Here is a 22067-nt window from a genome sequence, read left to right as displayed (position 1 = left end):
TGCAAGTCTTTTCTCTGATCGGTTTTTGTTCAAGCAGAGGCCGGGTGTGTGTGTGTTCTTCATGAGTCAGACAGGCTGGATACTGCGCCCTGGTTCCCCAAGAACACAGAGCTGACTGGTATCACCCGGGGCTGAAGCAGAAAATGTCATGGAGGCTCTGCAGATTCTGTGACTTCTATGACCTCTGTGACATAATCTTAGCCGTACTTATGGTTATTCTGAAATAAGAGTGTCTACAAGAAGAATTATACTGGTATATCTATAATGATATAATTATTCTGGTATACCAGGATACCACTATAATTATGCTGTTAGATTTCTGCATGTAGACATGCCCTTAGTCTTTGAACCTATGCCAGTTCCCATTGAAGTCAACAGGATTTTTGCCAGTGACTTCCTTCAATGGATTGTTTGTAGTGCTGTTGTAGCAGTCTTGGTCCCAGGATATTAGAGAGACAAGATGGGTGGGTAATATTATTGGACCAACTTCAAGTTGGTGAAAGAGACAAGCTTTAGAGCTACACAGAGCTTATCTCTTTCACCAACAGCAGTTGGTCCAATAAAAGATATTACCTCACCCACCTTATCTCTTCCTTCAGTTGGGGCAGAATTAGGAGCTATATACATCCACTTTTCAACCTTCACTTTGAAAAAACACTATCACTAGATATCATGAACAGCCCTTTCAACTCACTTGCATTTAGTGGGATCCCAAATAGTCATCCTCACACTCAAACAATACCTATCATCATAAGACCTAATTCTATCTGCGGGAATCTCACATGGCATCCTATTTAGAATTCCTCAGGGAGGATAAGCAGTTGTTGACACATCACAACCCTCTGGATCATCTTTGAAAAGAGGGTTGTTAGCATTACCTGTTACCAAAAGGAATTTTGCAGCGGCATGTACACCTTAAAATAAAAAAAGAGCTACCAAGACAAAACACTACATTGTGTATCACATGTGACAGATGTTAGTTATATTGCTTAATGCACTAGTGGAAAGTGTTCAGATACTTCTGTCATGAGAGCCAAATAAAAACCAGAGTAGAATAGAATAACAAGCACAAACCTCATAAATATCATGATGTTAGAAGTTCATTTAGTGGAGCTGTTTTTTTTTAAAGGACACCTTTTGGTAGTATAACAAACAAAATTAAAAACAACAAAAACAAACAAGACCAAAACCAAGAAACAAAAATCAATTAACCAAAACAAATAATAAAAATAATAATCCTACCACAAACAGACTTTTTTTACCCTCAAAAGAGAAGAGCCAGAGGTTCCATGATGGACTTTGCAATTGTTATTGTTTTTAAGTGGAAGGTTCCAGATACTGCAGTGATGGGCAGCAGTATAAAACACTGAGCCAGGCACTCAGGCAGGAAGATTTTAAAGAGGAGGGGAACACCCACAGCTGCTATTCACTTGAATTGGAACTGTGGGAGCTCAGCACATCTGACAATGAGCCCCAAGGTGAATACCTGGGGCCAGGGGGAGAAATCCCAGCATCCCAAGCAGGCATGTGGTCATGGTGCCTTGTGAAAAAGACCCACTGGCTCAGCACAGGCCAGTTGCTAGCTTTACCCAGCATGCACCAGTGACTGTATGGCCTGAAGTGTGGAGTACCAACAATGCCAAACATAGTGCTGTTGTGGGCAGTCACTGGCTCTGTGGACACACTGGACCTGCGTCCCTCACCTGGCTGCCTCCCAGCAGGGGGCACCAAATGCAGGGGCTTGACAGGCCTGCCTAACAGAGTCCCAAGCTCCAGGAGCAGCGCCAGGTCCGAGTCGGATGACCAGATAGCAAGTGTGAAAAATCAAGACGGGTGGGGGTAAGAGGCACATACGTACGACAAAGCCCCAAATAGCGGGACAGTCCCTATAAAATCAAGACATCTGGACACCCTAGGTCCGAGAGAGCATATGTCAGAAAACCCAGGCCACACGCTGCAGCTGGATGCCACCTGCGAGGGGGGCAGTGAGGTGTGGTGGGGGCAGTTTGGGGTTGGGAGTGAGGCACTGTAGGCCAGGTTGAGGGGTGGGTGTGAGGCGGGAGAGGACACGGCAGGTTGAGGAGGTGAGCGTGAAGCAGGGGCGCGGCGGCTGGCTGAGGGGGTGTAGGAGTGGCGCAGTCCGGTGGGAGTGAGGTGGGGGCGGGGCTGGCTGAGAAGATGGGAGTGAGGCGGGCGCGAGGCAGGTTGAAGGAGGCGGAGTGAACTGTCCGAGGGGATGGGAACGAGGCTGAGGGCGGAGCTGGCTGAGGGGGTGGGGCAGGCTGCTCCCCTCGCGGCCAAGGCCGCTGCTGAAGCCGGGACGGTCACGTGACAGCGCCTGCTGCGCTCCCTGGTCATATGCCGAGGGCGGGGCGCCGCTCGAGTCGGTTTCGTTCTGCGCTCGCCTGGGATAGCGCCGGGACGGAGGCTACGGTGCTGCGCTCGGGTCCTGCACGATGTCTCCCGCGGTGTGGGGGCCGGCGCTGGCCGCGCTGCTGGTGCTGAGCCGCGATTGGGGCTGCGCGCAGGCGGCCGGGACCAGCGGGGCGCGGAAGCCCAGCGTGGTGCTGATCCTCACCGATGACCAGGATGTCTGCCTGGGCGGCATGGTAACCTGCTCTCCCTATTGCCCGGGACGTCCTGGGGGCCTTCCCCCAGTCCTGGGCTTGGGGCGGGGGGCTGTGTCCCCGTTGTGGGCTCTGCCCCCTGCCCAGGGGTGGTCCTGCCCCCGGCTGTGTCACGCGTGGGCCTCGCGGTGCCGGGCGCAGGCAGCCCCGCGCTCGAGCCCGCTGGGCGCGGCAGCGTTTGCTCCTGGCCTGACCCGGCTCGGGGTGAGGGGCGGGGCTGTGCGGGGCTCGGTAGGGCAGACGCACCCCTTGCAGTTACCTCGCCAGAGGGGCGGGAGGGGCTCTGCCGTGCCCGGACCTGGGCCCTGCTCATCTCCGCTTTGGCAGTGAGGACCCTGAATCTTGGGAGAGGGAAAAGCGCCTTGAGCCCAGACCATTTTGAAGGGGGCATCTGGCTGCATAACAGGTGTTTGGAAGCTGTCGTGCAACTTCCCTCTGGTGTGTGTCTGGGCCGGGATGTCGCCTCTCACTCAAGGAAACCGTGTGCGCTGGCTGACCGGGGGCTCGTCGTTAGTGCAACGTCCCTGACAGAACGGGTGGGATTTGCCTTGTTTGCGGCTTTATTAGACAGGCTGAGTGTCAGCTCTCCTCTAGAAAGTCCATAGAATCAGCTAGGATGGTGTGTAAATGGAAATAGCTCTTAATTCTGCCGGTGCCTTTCTGTGACCCTGTTTCCTTGGGTTATTGCAAGCGTGACTTCATGGGGTTTAATTTGTAGGGCAAATATTGAGACACAATTATCAGAAAGGCAACATATTGCATTTTGGGGTGCAAGTTCTGCACTGTTCCCAAGAACATGAGGTAAAAGAATATATATGCCTTTTGGGAAGAGAACTAGTGCAGTCAGAACTTCACACTTAGTTATCCATATTAAAGAGAGAAGTAATGAGAAAATTCTCACAGTGCTTTGGATTAAACGCTCTAAAAAAATCTGTGTCATTTCATATTTTATCTTTCCTGTTTTTTGCTCTTCACATTAGTTGAGCAATGAAGAAAATCATTTCCCTCTTCCTAGTCCACAGTTCTAGATATTAACGGCAGAGGTAGTTTGAGTTTATCTTCTTTATTGTGCTGGGAATGAATTCTTGACCAAGACTGACAGTGTTCTGTAAGCCTGACCCTGGCATGAGACAAGCATGGATTCATTAGTTTTTACTCTCTCTCTCTAGTATATGTGTTCACTTTTCATCACACCCTGAAGTAACAGGTCTTCATCAGTCCAGAATGTTAGGATTTGCAGTTGACTGTCTTAAACTGACCAGCATCAACACACACATGGTTTGCTATATGCATAGTGTTTATTACATCAGGGTCACTTAATTAACCTATCTGTACGTAGTTCTTCACTTGGGATGTTGAGTGCTTCAGGATGTCCATTGAAGGAATCAACATTAAAACAGAAATAGGTCCCGTGACTTGACAGATTCCACAAATTAAACAATGAATGTTACTTAGAGCACTTTTCTTTCAAAGATCCCAAAAGGCTCATTTTACTGTAGTCGTTAAATTCTACTTGCCCAGGGTGAGCAAAGTAGCAAATTCTACTTGCCCTGTTTTTGATAGAGTAAAATATTAGGGTTTTCATTCCAGTGAGGGTGGGAAAGTAGATCTTATGCCTGGGCTACTTAGTGTTAATAAAAAGCAACGAAGAGTCCTTTGGCACCTTATAGACTAACAGATGTATTGGAGCATAAGCTTTCGTGGGTGAATACCCACTTCGTCAGACACATGTGTTTTAATGACCATTTTGAAAGATTGTTTCACTAACTACATATGAGGAATCAATTCACACTATGAGATTGTAGCAGTCTGGCTCCAGGATGAAAAGGGGCATTTGAAGAAAAGCAAAACACTATTTTCTGGCTAGAAAATGATGTCTGATTGATCCATTTGAATGAAGAAACATTGGGTAGAATGTAATAACTTAAAAAGAGAATTCTGTCAAAACTTGCAAAAAGTAAACTAAGAATTTTGATAACTTTAGCCTTGCATTTTAGATGTAGAGTTTGAAGTTTCACTGCAAAGAAATGGAGGCATTGGTTTGGTCTAGCCAATGCTTAAATACTGTGGTGATTGGTACTCTATAAATACCTCCCATGAAAATCAACTTAAGGTTGCCAGTTTAGGTAGCACACTAGCATCTCAGTATCCAGATATTTTTAGCTCATTGTACTAATTACTACCTCTGTTACAGACACCGCTAAAGAAGACCAGTGCCCTTATTGCAGATATGGGGATAAGCTTCTCAAATGCAGTAAGTGGTGACATTGACTTCTGTAACCTTCAGTGGCATGTATTTATTGAAGCTATTGTAATTTAAATACCTATGGTGGTAATGGTATAACAGACGTAATCTCTAATTTGGCTCTGAAGTAGGTTTAGTTTCAACTTTTTAAATATGGAGAATACAAGGGGGCAGATTAATTCCTGTGGTAAGGTATGAATTGGACCCAAGATCACTTTCTGTGCCTGGGATGGAACATTTCAGAACACTTAATTTAATGAATATTTTTAGAAAATGAAAGTTTTGGCTGTAAACTGATAAGGAAATCTTTCAAAGATTTGGCTTTGTACAGGTTTGAAAATTGACTAATGGTTCCCCATTCTTGTTTACTGGAATTGTTACAATAAGTAGTATTTAAATAACTGTTCATTCTCAAATAACTGGTGCTTTCTGCTGTGTGTATAACATGCATTTTCTAAATTGTAAACTCTACAGAAAATATAAACCCAATCCCATGTGCAACCTCTAATTGATAAAAATATTTGGGTGGTAGTTCTATATGCCTAAATAAATGGGAGTAATCTGATCTATGTGATGTGAGTGACTTATTTGCATATCTTTTAAGATCTTTTGCTATTGGCTAAAAACTAGATTTTTTTTTTTTCAACGAGTCAATTTACAATTTGTGTTTTTTCATCCTGTGTTCTAGTATGTGCCCAGTGCATTGTGCTGTCCCAGCAGAGCTAGCATCTTAACAGGGAAGTACCCACATAATCATCATGTTGTCAATAACACTCTGGAGGGAAACTGCAGCAGCAAATCATGGCAGAAAATACAGGAACCATATACCTTCCCAGCTCTCCTCAAGTCCATGTGTGGCTATCAAACATTCTTTGCTGGGAAGTATTTAAATGAGGTATATCTTACTCATATTTGCTGTGACACAAGTGAATTGCCTGTACTGAAAATAACTTTGTGAAATAAAGTCTTAGTCCTTATTTCTGTAGATAAAATAAACCCCCATAATATTTAAAATCCTACTGTTTAGATGAAAAGTTCTTTCTCAGAATTGTTAAAGGAATGGAGGAAATAAGATATGCAACCTAACTTTTCTCAGCTTAGTTTGGCCAAAGTATCACATCCATGTAATAGGTAGTCTTGAGAGAGTCAAGTATCAGAGGGGTAGCCGTGTTAGTCTGGATCTGTAAAAAGCGACAGAGTCCTGTGGCACCTTATAGACTAACAGACGTGTTGAGAGAGTCAGTAGTTTAGTCCTCTACTTCAGGAGTACTAGAATTTGAGGATTATATTTGGGGAAGGGATGTGGGACTGGACTTCTGTGGTTAGGTCATGTGCTGGGTTTTCCCCCCATCATAGACTCCACATGGTCCAGGAGGTTCTGGCAAGGGAGAGAAGAAAAGAAGATTTCAAATCCCCTACTGATTATACATCTGCGGGTTGGAGAGGGAATTGTTAATTGTATACAATTTAATTTTTCCCTTTAAAAAATTACATACAAACAATTAAAAGAACATTTTGCAAAGTCGAGCATTCAAAAGTTAGGCAATAACAGATTTAAGGTTGCCCCACTATGTGTATGCATTTAATAGTCTTTAATATGATGCTATACTATATTTTTCTGCAGGACTCCTGTATAGTTCGGTGCGCAGGTTGGATGTACAAGGTGAAAGAATTAATGTTGCATGGGCAACTGTAAATCTGGTATTGCCTTTCTTTGCAACCTTTTAATGTAGGAGGATTTGTATGTCGTACAAGTCAGTGTGTGTTTATCTGATTAGAACTGGGCCTTTGCATTTCTGGCTGCTGTGGAAGAAAACAACCCCCCCTAAATATAGCTTATATCTCAGTCACATCTGAGACTGTGCTGGGTCACTTTCTTTTTTTCCCTTTTTTTTTTTTTTTGTTTTCAGTATGGAGCAGAAGATGCAGGGGGAATAGGCCATGTTCCTCCTGGATGGAGTTTTTGGTATGCTTTGGTATGTGACAGCTCCTATTAAATACCTAGTTGTAGATACTTTACAAAAGTAAATCTAGCTTAATTGTGCTCAATCTAAGAACCGGTCTGCTTTTTGCATGCTTCTGTTAACTAAAAGAGGAAATTCCCTTCCTTCATAGTGTGTTGCATTTTCTCAGCTTTGTAAGGAGGCTGTTGATGTTGATGAGGAGTTATTTCTAATTAAGTATCTGAAAACCTGATTTCAACAAAGGAAAACTTGACATTATTATAGTATAGAATCACTTTGGTTTTACAAAAGGCAAAGCTTGTAGGCCTTTTGCAGTGCACATACTACAAATACTTAAATAGGACAAATTGTTTCATAAAATCAGGCTTAACAAATACTTGTTGACAACTTAGTTTATTTAAAGTGGTCAATGAAATAGTAGATTCTTGTCTTTTTATATAAATGATATATTTTTCTTTTCTCATAGGAAAAAAATTCAAAGTACTATAATTACACTCTTTCAGTAAATGGAAAAGCACGAAGGCACGGTGAGAATTACAGTGCAGATTACCTGACAGATGTACTGGTAAGAAACATCACAACAGCTGCATTACTGTTCCATTTGTGACCAAACACTACTTTATGCCTGGCTGTGTTACTGAATGGATATTGCTTAATCTTGGTGTTGTCTTTACTTCAGGCATAACCAGTGAAGCAAGATTCCAGCTCTATTTAAAGAGGGCAAGGTTGTATATGCAAATATAGGGAAATGAAATTGTTAGATAGCTGTTAGCCAAGGGCCAGATCTGGAGGTGAACACTGACTTCGGTGGTAGTTCAGGGTGCTTGACCAAAATGTTGCTGATTGGTAGGTCATAGACTTCCATTTAGAACAAGTACCAACCTGTGAAATGGCAATTTGGCTTAAGACCTAAGAGAATGTGCTTCACTTCAGCGAACTGTTGTTGTAACGGAGTTCTAACCTAGCTCTCATTTGTTTTTAGATGTTACAGTATGTCTATAGATGTGATTTCGAGAGACCTCTATTAACATAAGAACTTAAGAATGACCATCCTGGGTGAAACCAATGGTCCATCTAGCCCAGTATCCTGTCTTCAGACAGTGGCCAATTCCAGATGCTTCAAAGGGAATGAACAGGGCAGGGGTGGCCAACCTGAGCCTGAGAAGGAGCCAGAATTTACTTATGTACACTGCCAAAAAGCCACAGTAATACATCAGCAGCCCCCCCATCAGCTTTCCCCTCTCCGCCCCACCTCCCAGCCCTGCCGATCAGTGGGTTTCGTGGCGTGCAGGAGGATCGGGGGGGGGGCAGAGGGGAGGGAAGAGTGAGGGCACAGCAGGGGAGGGGGCGGGAAGGGGTGGAGTGGGGGCAGAGCCAGGTGTTGAGCGGTGAGCACCCCCCCCCCCGGCACACTGGAAAGTTGGCGCCCATCTCTCCATCCCTGGTGTCTGTGCCTATACTAGGAGCCGCATATTAACATCTGAAGAGCCGCATGTGGCTCCGGAGCCACAGGTTGGCGAACCCTGGAACAGGGCAACAATCAAGTGATCGATCTCCTGTCATATAGTCCCAGCATCTGGCAGTCAGAGGCTTTGGGACACCCAGAGCATGGAGTTGTATCCCTGACCATCTTGGCTAATAGCCATTGATGAATCTGTTCTTCATGAACTTATCTAATGCTTTTTTTGCCCCAGGTATACTTTTGGCCTTCACAACATCCCCTGGCAACAAGTTCCACAGGTTGACTGTGCATTGTGTGAAGAAGTACTTTCTTTTGTTTGTTTTAAACCTTCTGCCTATTAATTTGATGGGTGACCCCTGGTTCTTGTGTTGTATGAAGGGGTAAACAATACTTCCTTATTCACTTTCTCCACACCATTTATGATTTTATAGACCTCTATCATATCCCCCCCCCCCTTAGTCGTTTCTTTTCCAAGTTGAACAGTTCCAGTCTTTTTAATCTCTCCTCATAGGGAAGCTGTCCCATAACTTTAATCATTTTTGCTGCCCTTCTCTGTACCTTCTCTGTTTCTTAGATATCTTTTTTTGAGATGGGGTGAGCAGAACTGCACAGAGTATTCAAAGTTTGGGTGTATCATGGATTTATATAAGGGCATTATGATATTTACTATCTAATTATCTGTCCCTTTCCTAATGGATCCTAACTTTGTTAGCTTTTTGACTGCTGCTGCACACTGAGCAGATGTTTTCAGAGAACAATCCACAATGACTCCAAGATCTTTCTTGAGTGGTAACATCTAATTTAGACTCCATCATTTTGTATGTATAGCTGGGATTATGTTTTCCAATATGTGTTACTTCTCATTTATCAACACTGAATTTCATCTGCCATTTTGTTGCCCAGACACCCAGTTCTTGAAATCTCTTTGTAACTCTTCGCAATCTGATTTGGTCTTTACTATCTTGAGTAATTTTGTATCATCCGCAATCTTTGACACCTCACTGTTTACCCCTTTTTCCAGATCATTTATGAATATGTTGAACAGCACTGGTCCCAGTACAGATCTCTGAAGGAGACTGCTATTTACCTCTCTCCATTCTGAAAAGTGACTATTTATTCCTACCCTATTTCCTTTCTTTTAACCAGTTACTCATCCTTGAGAGGACCTTCCCTCTTATCCCATAACTGCTTAGTTGGCTTAAGAGCCTTTAGTGAGGGACCTTGTCAAAGGCTTTCTGAAGGGCTATTTCCACTGAATTACCCTTGTCCACATGTTTGTTGACCCCCTCAAAGAATTCTAAGAGATTGGTGGGGCATGATTTCCCTTTACAAAAGCCCTGTTGACTCTTCCCCCAACAAATTGTATTAATCTATGTGTCTGATAATTCTGTTCCTTTCTGTAGTTTCAACCATTTGCTTGGTACTGAAATTAGGCTTTCCAGCCTGAAATTGCCAGGATCGCCTCTGGAGCCTTTTTTAAAAATTGGCATCACATTGGCTATCCTCCAGTCATTTGGTACAGAGGTTGGCTTAAGTAATAAGTTACATACCACAGTTAGTAGTTCTGCAGTTCCATATTTGAGTTCCTTCAGAACACTTGGATGAATACCATCTGGTCCTGGTGACTTATTATGGTTTAATGTATCCATTTGATCCAAAGCCACCTCTATTGACACCTCAGTCTGGGACAGTTCCTCAGATTTGTCACCTAAAAAGAATGACTCAGTTGTGGGAATCTCCCTTATATCCTCTACAGTGAAGACAAATGCAAAGAATTCATTTAGCTTTTCTGTAATGGCCTTGTCTTCCTTGAGTGCTCCTTTAGCATTTTGATCATCCAGTGGCTCCACTGACTGTTTGGCAGCCTTCCTGCTTCTGATGTACAGTAGAACCTCAGAGTTATGGACACCTCAGGAATGGAGGTTGTCCGTAACTCTGAAATGTTTGTAGCTCTGAACAAAGCGCAGTTCAGGCTCCAGATCCAGCAGCTCACACTCCAAGCTAGGATTCAGCAGCAGCTGAGCAACCTAGTCAGCCCTGGCGGGGGTAACAGGGGGCGTGTGTGTGAGAAAACAGCGTGGTCCCTTCCCAGCCGGGAGAATGGGTGTAAAAACAATGCATCCCCCTCCTGGCTGGAGAGGGGGAGGTAAAAAACCATGTCCCCCTCCTGGTGTGTGTGTGTGTGTGTGTGTGTGTGCTGTGCAGACCCCAGCGTTGCTCCTGCTCTGCTGTCTCTGGCTGCCTTGGACTGGCAGCTCCAGCATCTTGCTGTAAGTTGTTGTCCATGAGGTGGGGTGGGGGCAGCCACCCAGATGTGCCTACCATTAAGATGAAATACAGGCACAGTACAGTACTTGCTCTTTTTTATTAATCTCTGCTGATGCCTGATTGGTTACTTCTGGTTTCACATGGTGTCTGGCTGACCTTTCAGTCCATAACTCTGGTGTTTGTGTCTTTGAGGTTCTACTGTCCTGGGGGGGGGAGGGGGAATTGCTGTTTGTCTTTTGCTAGTTTTCTCTTCAAATTTTTTGGCATACCAAATTATACTTTTACACTTGACTTGCCAGAGTTTATGCTCCTTTCTATTTTCATCATTGGGATTTGACGTCCAATTTTTTAAAGGATGCCTTTTTGCATCTAACTGCCTCCTTTTATTCTGTTTAGCCATGGTGACATTTTGGTCCTTGTGTGTATATATATATATATTTTTTTTTTAATTTGGGGTATGCATTTAATTTGAGCCTCTGTTGTGATGTTTTTAAAACTTTCCATGCAGACATTTTACTCTTGTGACTGTTTATTTTAATTTCCATTTAATTAGCTTCCTCATTTTTGTGTAGTTCCCCTTTCTGAAGTTAAATGCTACTTTGGGGGGCTTCTTTACTATTTTTCCTTCCACCCCCCCCACCCCAAGGATATTAAATTTAATTATATTATGGTCGCTATTACTGAGCTGTTCTGTTATTTTTCACCTCTTTGACCAGACCCTGTGTTCGACTTAGGGCTAAATTAAGAATTGCCTCTCCCCTTGTGGGTTCCAGGACTAGCTGCTCCAAGAAGCAGTCATTAATGGTGTCTAGAAACTTTTTCTCTGCATCCCATCCTGAGGTGACACATCCCCATATTGACTGGGTACAGTTGAAATCACCCATTATTATTGAGCTTTCTATGTTTATAGCCTCTCCAATCTCTCTGAGCATTTCACAATGACCATCACCATCCTGGTCAGGTGCTCAGTAGTATATTCCTCCTGCTATACTCTTATTATTCAAGCATGGAATTTCTATCCATGGAGATTGAGATAATTTGATTCATTTAAGTTTTTTATTATATTTGACTCTGTGCTTTCTTTCACATGTAGTGCCACTCCCCCACCAGCACAACCAACTCTTTCATTCCCATATATTTCATACCGTGTTATTGCTGTGTCCCATTGATTGTCATCATTCCACCAAGTTTCTGTGATGCCTATTAAATCACATAGGATCACTAACTATCTATGTGAAGAGAACCCTCCTGCCCTGCTATACATTCTCAGGACAGTTCTCTGTCGATACCGTTGTAAAATACTTAGTTGTCTGCCTTCATGTGATGTAATTGAATGGGACTTTTTCATTTGACTGATGCTTCAGTTCCTACCTATACCAAACGTATACCAAAGATACTAAAAGGGTATAGAGCATTTTACAACAGTATTGACATGCTATGTGATTTAATGTTAAATATTTCAAATTAACCTTGTCTGGGTTAGTGATTATGAAAAAGGCTTAAGTGTTGGTGCCTGCTAGCTTGTTGCTTTTGGCCATTAAGCAGTGGGGACTCTGGACTGACAAAAAACAGCGCTTCGCTACACAGACTTCGGAGGATGTATTGACATATCCTGAACTGCGTGGAAGATGAGAATATATTAATGTGGTCACGTATAGCACCAGACTACCAAACACCAGTCTTCTGTCAATAGCTGCAGTATTTGCCTCTTTGACAGGAGTTGGTCTCTCATTGGTCCTGTAGGCCTCTAATCTTTTTCTAACTTGCTTAGAGTTCAATAAGGCTCTATTTGGGGGGAATAGGTTTATTACCAGTGAGCCACAAAATCCATAATTGATTTTAATAGCTTCTCTCAAACGGGCAATAGACAATCTATTTATGTAGAGTTCTTAGAGTCCATTGCTTCAGAGGCAGAATAGAGAGCGCTGCAGAGCTGGATGACTAATCAGGCAGAAAAGGAAAAACATGAGACTAGAATAGGGAAGAACTGAGATATAAGTGGTAACTGCATGTACGAAGATTAGTTCTAATGATTGGCAAAGGGAAGGCTACAGTAATGGGCTGAAAGGAATAGTAAGTGAGATTTGCTGTCACATGTAGGCTAAGGTGAACAGGAAGTATTCAAGATAAGACTTGAAAATGAGTGGCTTGGTGAGGGAGATCAAATGGAGCAGCACAAGTGAATGAAGCTTAAAGCTATACCCTGTTGGTGCCTCTTCCCTAATCACCTCTTTTTAAAAAAAAAAAAAAAAAAAGGTGGATCATCATCAAACTAGCGCGTGTTTGGAGGATGAATGTAACAAATAAGTTGGCAGCAGTAGAGCAGGGAATGAAACATTGACCAACAGAATGACTGCCTTCTGAGGAGAACAAACTGCCAAATTCCCATCTAAAAATACATTCAGGCTCTGGATCCTATATCTCCTGAAATGTAGAAAGATTTAGGAAGGGCATGAAATGGAATTGTACTTGACAGTATGAAAAGAAAAAAAAAAAAAAATGTAAGTGAAGGCAGGGTTTGAAAGGGAGCTCTGTCAATACAAAGACTGAGTGAGATGAGAGATCTGAGTCATTCTTTACATCAAGCTTTCCAGCTCTGAATGACATGAAGGTCTGAGGCAATTAGAGGGGTGAAGGACAAAAGACATCTTACGTTGAAATAGGATTTATAAGTAACTCAGAACATTTGGGATTGATTTACCACACGTTCTACTTCAAACAGTTGTAAAAGTGCAATCAACGAGATTATAAAATAGTTTACAAGCGCTTCTTGTATTCAAACACTTCTAGTCTTAACTTTTTTGGACAGTTTTCACAGCTTAACATTAGGGTTTGTTATGACTAGTGTTGGAGAGTTTTTAAACAAGTATCTTTGTGTATGCAGGCTAATATGTCCTTGGATTTCTTGGAATATAAATCTAACTTTGAACCCTTCTTCATGATGATCTCCACTCCAGCACCACACTCTCCCTGGATACCTGCTCCTCAATATAAAAAGAGCTTCCAGAATGTCAGTGCACCAAGAAATGGCAATTTTAACATTCATGGAAAGGTAAGATGGTTTGCAAGAATCCAAACAGATTACTACATTAATTGGTGGAAATAATTAGACAGTGGGTCTGATTTACATGTGTAACACTGTGAAGTTTAAGTGGTGAGAAGAATGGGTTAATGTTATTCTGGTGCTCATCTGATTCCAGCATCACATTTTTTAAAGGATTGTGATCTTAATCTTTCAACTCTTATGTGAAACATCTGATGTGGCCATCTGAGATTAAGATCACAATCATTTTAAAAACTTGATTTTTCTAACCCTATTGGTGATAAGAGACTGGCTATCCTGACCTTCAATAATAAACACCTGTTGCTACACACTTGTATTTTAAGATTCAAGAACTTAATGTTTCTTTAATTTTTGAGTGAATTTATGCAATAGGATAGACATTATGATTGTTACTAAGTTTACTGTCATTTTACCTTCAGCTTCCAAATCATTAAGAACTTTATTCTGCCAGAATGTCTTGCACTCACGTGCATAAGCTCTAATGATGTGCTTCCATAATCTGCAAACTTGTTCAGCTAGAGTGCCACCTTAAATAGATTTCACACAGAATGAAGTGGGAAATGCCTTAAGTTGCTTTGTCAAGTGGCCAATGGATATGGGTGTTGATGAGCACTGTTGTCTCTACCAAAGAGACTCAAATCACTCCCTTTTTAATGGAAAACGTTACCAGTCATCAATTTTACCAAACTATTTAGAAGACCTCTTGGTTAAGTCATGAATCATAGGTCCCAATGCCACCAAATGCTGTTGACATCAAATTTTATCATCTCTTCAGTAGACATGGTGGCACCATCCAGGTGTCAGCATATGAAGTTAATGTAAATGAAAACAGTTGTCTTGGTAGAGTCAAATTTAAACCAGTGGTAAGACAAAAGCACTCAAAGGAAGTAACTGGGCAATGACCTGACCTTTAATATTTGCCTTTCAGTTGTCAAGGTAGTTTGCAGTCTTGGGTCAGACTCGCTGAATTAGTATCTGTTTATAAAACACATGGATAATGAGTGGGACAAGATTGGCTACAATCTCCTATCTGAAAAGCCAGCTACAGTAATCACGTGGTCAGCTCCATACTAGATGTTTGCAGTTTGTTCTACCTGTGGCTGAAGGAGAAGGCCATATAAACTGCAGTTAGTAAGACATGTTGATGCCTTCTTGAGGTTTTTTTGGGCCAAGATATACATTCAGCTGTGATTTGGTTCAAAATCCCAGTCCAAATCTTGAATGGGCTATATGGAATCTCAAACTTTCTCACTGTTTGCAACCCAGTGATGTCTGTGTGCATTGGGGCTATTGTGACTGATGGAGCCCAGGGGCAAAGGGCTCTAGATCATGGAACCCTTTACTAGAAGGGGTTAAAATGACTCCAAGCTTAACTGATCAGAGCATGATGTACAACCCAGTTTTTTTTGCAAGTCCTTTGATAATGATGGGGGCGTGAATAGAAAGAGGGAAGACAGTGGCTTATGCTAAATAACAGTGTCAAACCAGGCAGTAGGAAGCAGAATCACCTTTTTTCCATAAAAAAATCCTTAGTTTTATCTGGGATTTAGGTACTACAGTGGTTGTGTGCTTTAAAAATAGAAAGCTAGAAGCGGTTATTTGGTCACAACCAGCTAAAAAATACAATGCTGATTGGCTAATAGTGTGGGAGTTGCCCTTAATGCGGAGCAAAGGCAAAAACCTCTGCACTTGACTGCATAGCAGTGCAATGCACAAGGAAAACCATAGGGATTTTCTTAGTACTTGATGCTTACAGCACTTACTCCATCTATAGATATTGAGGATTCCGCAACAGGGGAAGAAGGAAATGTTAGGCCATGTCTATACATACAGCGCTGCAGTGGTACAGCTGAGCTGCGGCAGTGTGTCTGGCGAAGACACTATGCCAATGGGGAAGAGCTCTCCCATCGGCATAAAAAACCCACTTCTGTGAGCAGCATAAGCTATTCTAGCGGGAGAAGTTCTCCCACTGACATAGTACTGTACACATGAGCGCTTATGCCAGTGTAACTTACGTTACTTGGGGTGGGGGGGTAGAATATTCACATCCCTGAGGGACATAAGTTTTGCCAACATAGGCTGTAGTGTAGACATAGCCCTAGTCCCAGCTAGAGACTGAAATGAAACAGCTGCATATGGTCCTCAACAGTCAAATGCATATTGACAGAACTGTAATAGATGAGACTATTCCTTTAATTTGCAACAGGGTGTTGTAATGAGGCCTTGTGGACCCTCCCACTCCCTCGCCTTCACTATTGGTTAATCTAAGCTCAGTTAAATTCAATAATAATCTTTTAAATGTGGCCTAAATTCATAAATAGGTTGGAGGGGTAAGACTAAGAAGAGCAGAGTACTGCAGGACAAGAGGAAGACTTTCAGCTCCTCAATAAATCTTTAGTTCTCTTGGTCAAGTCTGTAACTGCAGACTGGGTATTTGGTCTGTCTTATCCTAAATCAGCTTTCTTGCTTGGCTAAATCTCAAGCATTTAGGTGTTTAATTTAAATAACAGAAACAGAACAATTGCCAAAAAGGTACATGGGTGCTGCATGCAATTGAACTCAGTTACAGATTGGATTCATTAGCTCTGCCCCACGCTCCAACACCAAACCCTCCCCAGTCTGGGCAAAAATAGAGAAATGGGGAATCTAAATGGTCATAATTACATGACTCATAAAAAGGATTTAGGAGTTCTTACAGCCTCAGATTGAGTCTAGGGGAGGAATTTGCAAAGGTGAAGTTCTACCACTGAGAAGACCCTGCTCAAGCCAAATCCAGGCTGGTGTTTGGGATAACAAGTAATCAACTCTGCTGATCTCGGTTGCTTTATACCTTGAAACTGAAAGTGTAAATTTACATAACTTGTAGACACTTGATTTTGTCCCTTTCTTTCAATTTTCATTAGGATTGGTTTCGGATAGCAAGCTTTTCAGGGCTAATTTTCTCTGTGTGTGTGTGCGCGCTTGTATAGCAACAAGCACAATTCTGACTGGAGTTTCTGGCTGCTTGAATGTGTGGCTTACCTGTCCTAGTCAGGTTCATGATTGTTACCTCCATTTCTCGCCTCTGAAAATGGTCAGGCTGGGAGGATGATTTGGCCTTTTGGTCAAAGCAAGAGGCCTTCTCCTTCTGGGGTTAAAAGTCCAAATGAAAAGCTATAAAATCCTTTCACCCTGTGGCAGGGCCCTGATAGTCTCCTGCCCTAAGTGCCTGGGCTCACCTTCTCTCCTTGTACCAGGGTCTGCCTACTGTTCCAGTTGCAGGGGCTCAGTAGTCTTTTTTCCTTCAGTGCAGGGGGTTTGTGCACCACCACTCTAGGTAGTATCAAAAGGCCTTAGTAGCAATCGGTTCTAAGCCCAAAAATACTCTGCTCCACTATCCTAAGGTTGTTTCTTATCATGTTGCTAATCTCTTAGGCCTCTTCTAGCAGTTCTCTACTACACCCTTGCAGGACTCCTTCCTGTCTCCTTGTCAGGTAGAGAATCATCACTGGTCTCAGTCCAGAGAGTCTTCCCCAGGCAACTGCTATCCTTCCCAGCTCTCTCTCCAGGCAGAGTTCTTTTCACAGTTCTCTTTCCTAGGCCACTAAAGTGATTCCCAGGCACTTTATGCTCCCTGTGGGTATGTCTACACTGCATCTGGTAGTGAGCCTCAGTCTTGTGCTAGTGCTAAAAATAGCCTGGGGTGAGTTTGGGCTTGAGTCCAAGCTCCATCCTAAGCCACAATGTCTGCACAGCTATTCTTTGCATGCTAGTGCAAGCCCTACTACCAGACATCAGTGGACTCAAGCTGGGAGGCTCGCTTCTAGATGCCATGTGAACATACACTGTAGGGTCCCTCTCAAACTGAGCAGAAACTTACACAGTCCTGCTGTCATAGTTCTCGAGGTATATGATCTAAGAGGAAAATTGAGTCTAACTCCCACCTGTACTTGAACTCAATGAGGAGGGAAAGACCATAACAGAAAATGTGGAAATGGCAGAAGTGCTTAATGACTTCTTGGTTTCGGTTTTCACCAACAAGATTGGTGACGATTGGATGTCTAAAATAGTGAATGCCGGTGAAAATGAGGTAGGATCAGAGTCTAAAATAGGGAAAGAACAAGTTAAAAATTACTTAGACAAGTTAGCTGTCTTCAGATCACCAGGGCCTGATGAAATGCATCCTAGAATACTCAAGGAGCTGACTGAGGAGATATCTGAGCCATTAGCAATTACCTTTGAAAAGTCATGGAAGATGGAAGACATTCCAGAAGACTGGAAAAGGGCAAATGTAGTGTCCATCTATAAAAAGGGAAATAAGGACAACCTGGGGAATTACAGATCAGTCAGCTTAACTTCTGTACTTGGTAAGATAATGGGGCAAATAATTAAGCAATCAATTTGCAAACCCCTAGAAGATAATAAGGTGATAAATAAGTCAGCATAGATTTGTCAAGAACAAATTGTGTCAAACCAACCTGACAGCTTTCTTTGACAGGGTAACAAGCCTTGTGGATATGGGGGAAGCAGTAGATGTGGTATATCTTGACTTTAGTAAGGCTTTTGATACTGTCTTGCATAGATTCATAGATTCTAGGACTGGAAGGGACCTCGAGAGGTCATCGAGTCCAGTCCCCTGCCCGCATGGCAGGACCAAATACTGTCTAGACCATCCCTGATAGACATTTATCTAACCTACTCTTAAATATCTCCAGAGATGGAGATTCCACAACCTCCCTAGGCAATTTATTCCAGTGTTTAACCACCCTGACAGTTAGGAACATTTTCCTAATGTCCAACCTAGACCTTCCTTGCTGCAGTTTAAGCCCATTGCTTCTTGCTCTATCCTCAGAGGCTAAGGTGAACAAGTTTTCTCCCTCCTCCTTATGACACCCTTTTAGATACCTGAAAACTGCTATCATGTCCCCTCTCAGTCTTCTCTTTTCCAAACTAAACAAACCCAATTCTTTCAGCCTTCCTTCATAGGTCATGTTCTCAAGACCTTTAATCATTTTTGTTGCTCTTCTCTGGACCCTTTCCAATTTCTCCACATCTTTCTTGAAATGCGGTGCCCAGAACTGGACACAATACTCCAGCTGAGGCCTAACCAGAGCAGAGTAGAGCGGAAGAATGACTTCTCGTGTCTTGCTCACAACACACCTGTTAATACATCCCAGAATCATGTTTGCTTTTTTTTTTGCAACAGCATCACACTGTTGACTCATATTTAGCTTGTGGTCCACTATAACCCCTAGATCCCTTTCTGCCGTACTCCTTCCTAGACAGTCTCTTCCCATTCTGTATGTGTGAAACTGATTTTTTCTTCCTAAGTGGAGCACTTTGCATTTGTCTTTGTTAAACTTCATCCTGTTTAACTCAGACCATTTCTCCAATTTGTCCAGATCATTTTTAATTATGACCCTGTCCTCCAAAGCAGTTGCAATCCCTCCCAGTTTGGTATCATCCGCAAACTTAATAAGCGTACTTTCTATGCCAATATCTAAGTCGTTAATGAAGATATTGAACAGAGCCGGTCCCAAAACAGACCCCTGCGGAACCCCACTCGTTATGCCTTTCCAGCAGGATTGGGAACCATTAATAACAACTCTCTGAGTACGGTTATCCAGCCAGTTATGCACCCACCTTATAGTAGCCCCATCTAAATTGTATTTGCCTAGTTTGTCGATAAGAATATCATGCGAGACCGTATCAAATGCCTTACTAAAGTCTAGGTATACCACATCCACAGCTTCTCCCTTATCCACAAGACTCGTTATCCTATCAAAGAAAGCTATCAGATTGGTTTGACATGATTTGTTCTTTACAAATCCATGCTGGCTGTTCCCTATCACCTTACCACCTTCCAAGTGTTTGCAGATGATTTCCTTAATTACTTGCTCCATTATCTTCCCTGGCACAGAAGTTAAACTAACTGGTCTGTAGTTTCCTGGGTTGTTTTTATTTCCCTTTTTATAGATGGGCACATTTGCCCTTTTCCAGTCTTCTGGAATCTCTCCCGTCTCCCATGATTTCCCAAAGATAATAGCTAGAGGCTCAGATACCTCCTCTATTAGCTCCTTGAGTATTCTAGGATGCATTTCATCAGGCCCTGGTGACTTGCAGGCATCTAACTTTTCTAAGTGATTTTTAACTTGTTCTTTTTTTATTTTATCTGCTAAACCTACCCCCTTCCCATTAGCATTCACTATGTTAGGCATTCCTTCAGACTTCTCAGTGAAGACCGAAACAAAGAAGTCATTAAGCATCTCTGCCATTTCCAAGTTTCCTGTTACTGTTTCTCCCTCTTCACTAAGCAGTGGGCCTACCCTGTCTTTGGTCTTCCTCTTGCTTCTAATGTATTGATAAAAAGTCTTCTTGTTCCCCTTTATTCCCGTAGCTAGTTTGAGCTCATCTTGTGCCTTTGCCTTTCTAATCTTGCCCCTGCATTCCTGTGTTGTTTGCCTATATTCATCCTTTGTAATCTATCCTAGTTTCCATTTTTTGTATGACTCCTTTTTATTTTTTAGATCATGCAAGATCTCATGGTTAAGCCAAGGTGGTCTTTTGCCACATTTTCTGTCTTTCCTAACCAGCGGAATAGCTTGCTTTTGGGCCCTTAATAGTGTCCCTTTCAAAAACTGCCAACTCTCCTCAGTTGTTTTTCCCCTCAGTCTTGATTTCCATGGGACCTTACCTATCAGCTCTCTGAGCTTACCAAAATCCGCCTTCCTGAAATCCATTGTCTCTATTTTGCTGTTCTCCCTTCTACCCTTCCTTAGAATTGCAAACTCTATGATTTCATGATCACTTTCACCCAAGCATGACCTTCTCATAAACAAAATAGGGAAATACAACCTAGCTGGAGCTACTATAAGGTGGGTGCATAACTGGTTGGAAAATCATTCCCAGAGAGTAGCTACCAGTGGTTCACAGTCATGCTGGAAGGGCATAATGAGTGGGGTCCCGCAAGGATTGGTTCTGGGTGTGGTTCTGTTCGATATCTTCATCAGTGATTTAAATAATGGCATAGAGAGTACACTTATAAATTTTGCAGATGATACCAAGCTGGGAGGGATTGCAAGTGCTTTGGGGGATAGGATTAAAATTCAAAATGATCTGGACAAACTGGAGAAATGGTCTCAAGTAAATAGGATGAAGTTCAATAAGGACACATGCAAAGTACTCCACTTAGGAAGGAACAATCAGTTGCACACGTACAAAATGCGAAATGACTCTCCTAGGAAGAAGTACTGCAGAAAGGGATGTGGGGGTCCTAGTGGATCACAAACTAAATATGAGTGAACAGTATAACGCTTTTGCAAAAAAACCAAACATCATTCTGGGATGTATTAGCAGAAGTATTGTAAGGAAGACATGAGAAGTAATTCTTCCACTCTTCTCTGCACGGATTAGGCCTCAACTGGTGTATTGTGTCCAGTTCTGCATGCCACATTTCAGGAAAGATGTGGACAAATTGGAGAAAGTCCAGAGAAGAGCAACAAAAATGATTAAAGGTCTAGAAAACATGACCTATGAGGGAAGATTTAAAAAAAAAAAAAAAAAAAGGGTTTCTTAGTCTGGAGAAGAGAAGACTGAGAGGGGACATAACAGTTTTCAAGTACATAAAAGGTTGTTACAAGGAGGAGGGAGAAAAATTGTTCTTCTTAACCTCTGAGGATAGGACAAGAAGCAATGGACTTAAATTGCAGCAAGGGAGGACATTAGGAAAAACTTCCTAACTGTCAGAGTGGTTAAGCACTGCAATAAATTGCCTAGGGAGGTTGTGGAATCTCCATCACTGGGGATATTTAAGAGCAGGTTGGACGAACACCTGTCAGGGATGGTTTAGATAATACTTAGTCCTGCCTTGAGTGCAGGGGACTGGACTAGATGACCTCTCGAGTTCCCTTCCAGTTCTATGATTAGGAAAAACTTCCTGTCAGGGTAGTTAAGCACTGGAATAAATTGCCTAGGGAGGTGGTTGGATCTCCATCATTGGGGATTTTTAAGAGTAGGTTGGACAAACATCTGTCAGGAATGGTCTAGATCAGGGGTGGGCAAACTATGGCCCAGGGGGTGGATCCAGCCCATCAGGGCTTTGGATCCGGCCCACGGCATTGCTAACCCCATGGCGCCGCAGGACTAAGGTAGGTTCCCTGCCTGCCCTAGCCCTGCGCCGCTCCTGGAAGCGGCCGGCACCACATCCCTGCAGCCCTTGGGAGAGTGGGGAGCCGAGGGCTCCGCGTGTTGCCCTCGCCTGCAGGCACCGTCCCCCGCAGCTCCCATTGGCCGGGAATGGGGAACCGCAGCCAATGGGAGCTTTGTGGGAGGTACCCGCAGGCAAGGGCAGTGCACAGAGCCCTCTTGCCCCCCCCCCCCCTTTTTTCCCAGGGGCCGCAGGGGACGTGGTGACGCCCGCTTCTGGGAGCGGCGCAGGGCCAGGGCAGGCCAGGAGCCT

The 22067-nt window shown here is 43.1% G+C and overlaps 1 protein-coding gene across 1 annotated transcript in view; it reads left to right on the top strand.

The window, feature by feature from the left end:
* Nucleotides 1–2456: 2456 nt before the first annotated feature.
* Nucleotides 2457–22067, top strand: part of GNS (glucosamine (N-acetyl)-6-sulfatase) — a 31265-nt gene continuing 11654 nt past the window's right edge. The window contains exons 1-6 of the mRNA XM_065421591.1: nucleotides 2457–2609; nucleotides 4822–4881; nucleotides 5561–5767; nucleotides 6783–6848; nucleotides 7303–7401; nucleotides 13451–13618. Coding sequence (XP_065277663.1) covers nucleotides 2457–2609; nucleotides 4822–4881; nucleotides 5561–5767; nucleotides 6783–6848; nucleotides 7303–7401; nucleotides 13451–13618 — 753 coding nt within the window. The remainder of the gene's footprint in view (nucleotides 2610–4821; nucleotides 4882–5560; nucleotides 5768–6782; nucleotides 6849–7302; nucleotides 7402–13450; nucleotides 13619–22067) is intronic.

The sequence above is a fragment of the Emys orbicularis genome, chromosome 1 (genome assembly GCF_028017835.1).
Source record: "Emys orbicularis isolate rEmyOrb1 chromosome 1, rEmyOrb1.hap1, whole genome shotgun sequence".
NCBI lineage: Eukaryota > Metazoa > Chordata > Testudines > Emydidae > Emys > Emys orbicularis.
Note: the sequence above shows the minus strand (reverse complement) of the source record. Positions and strands in the feature narration are given on the sequence as shown.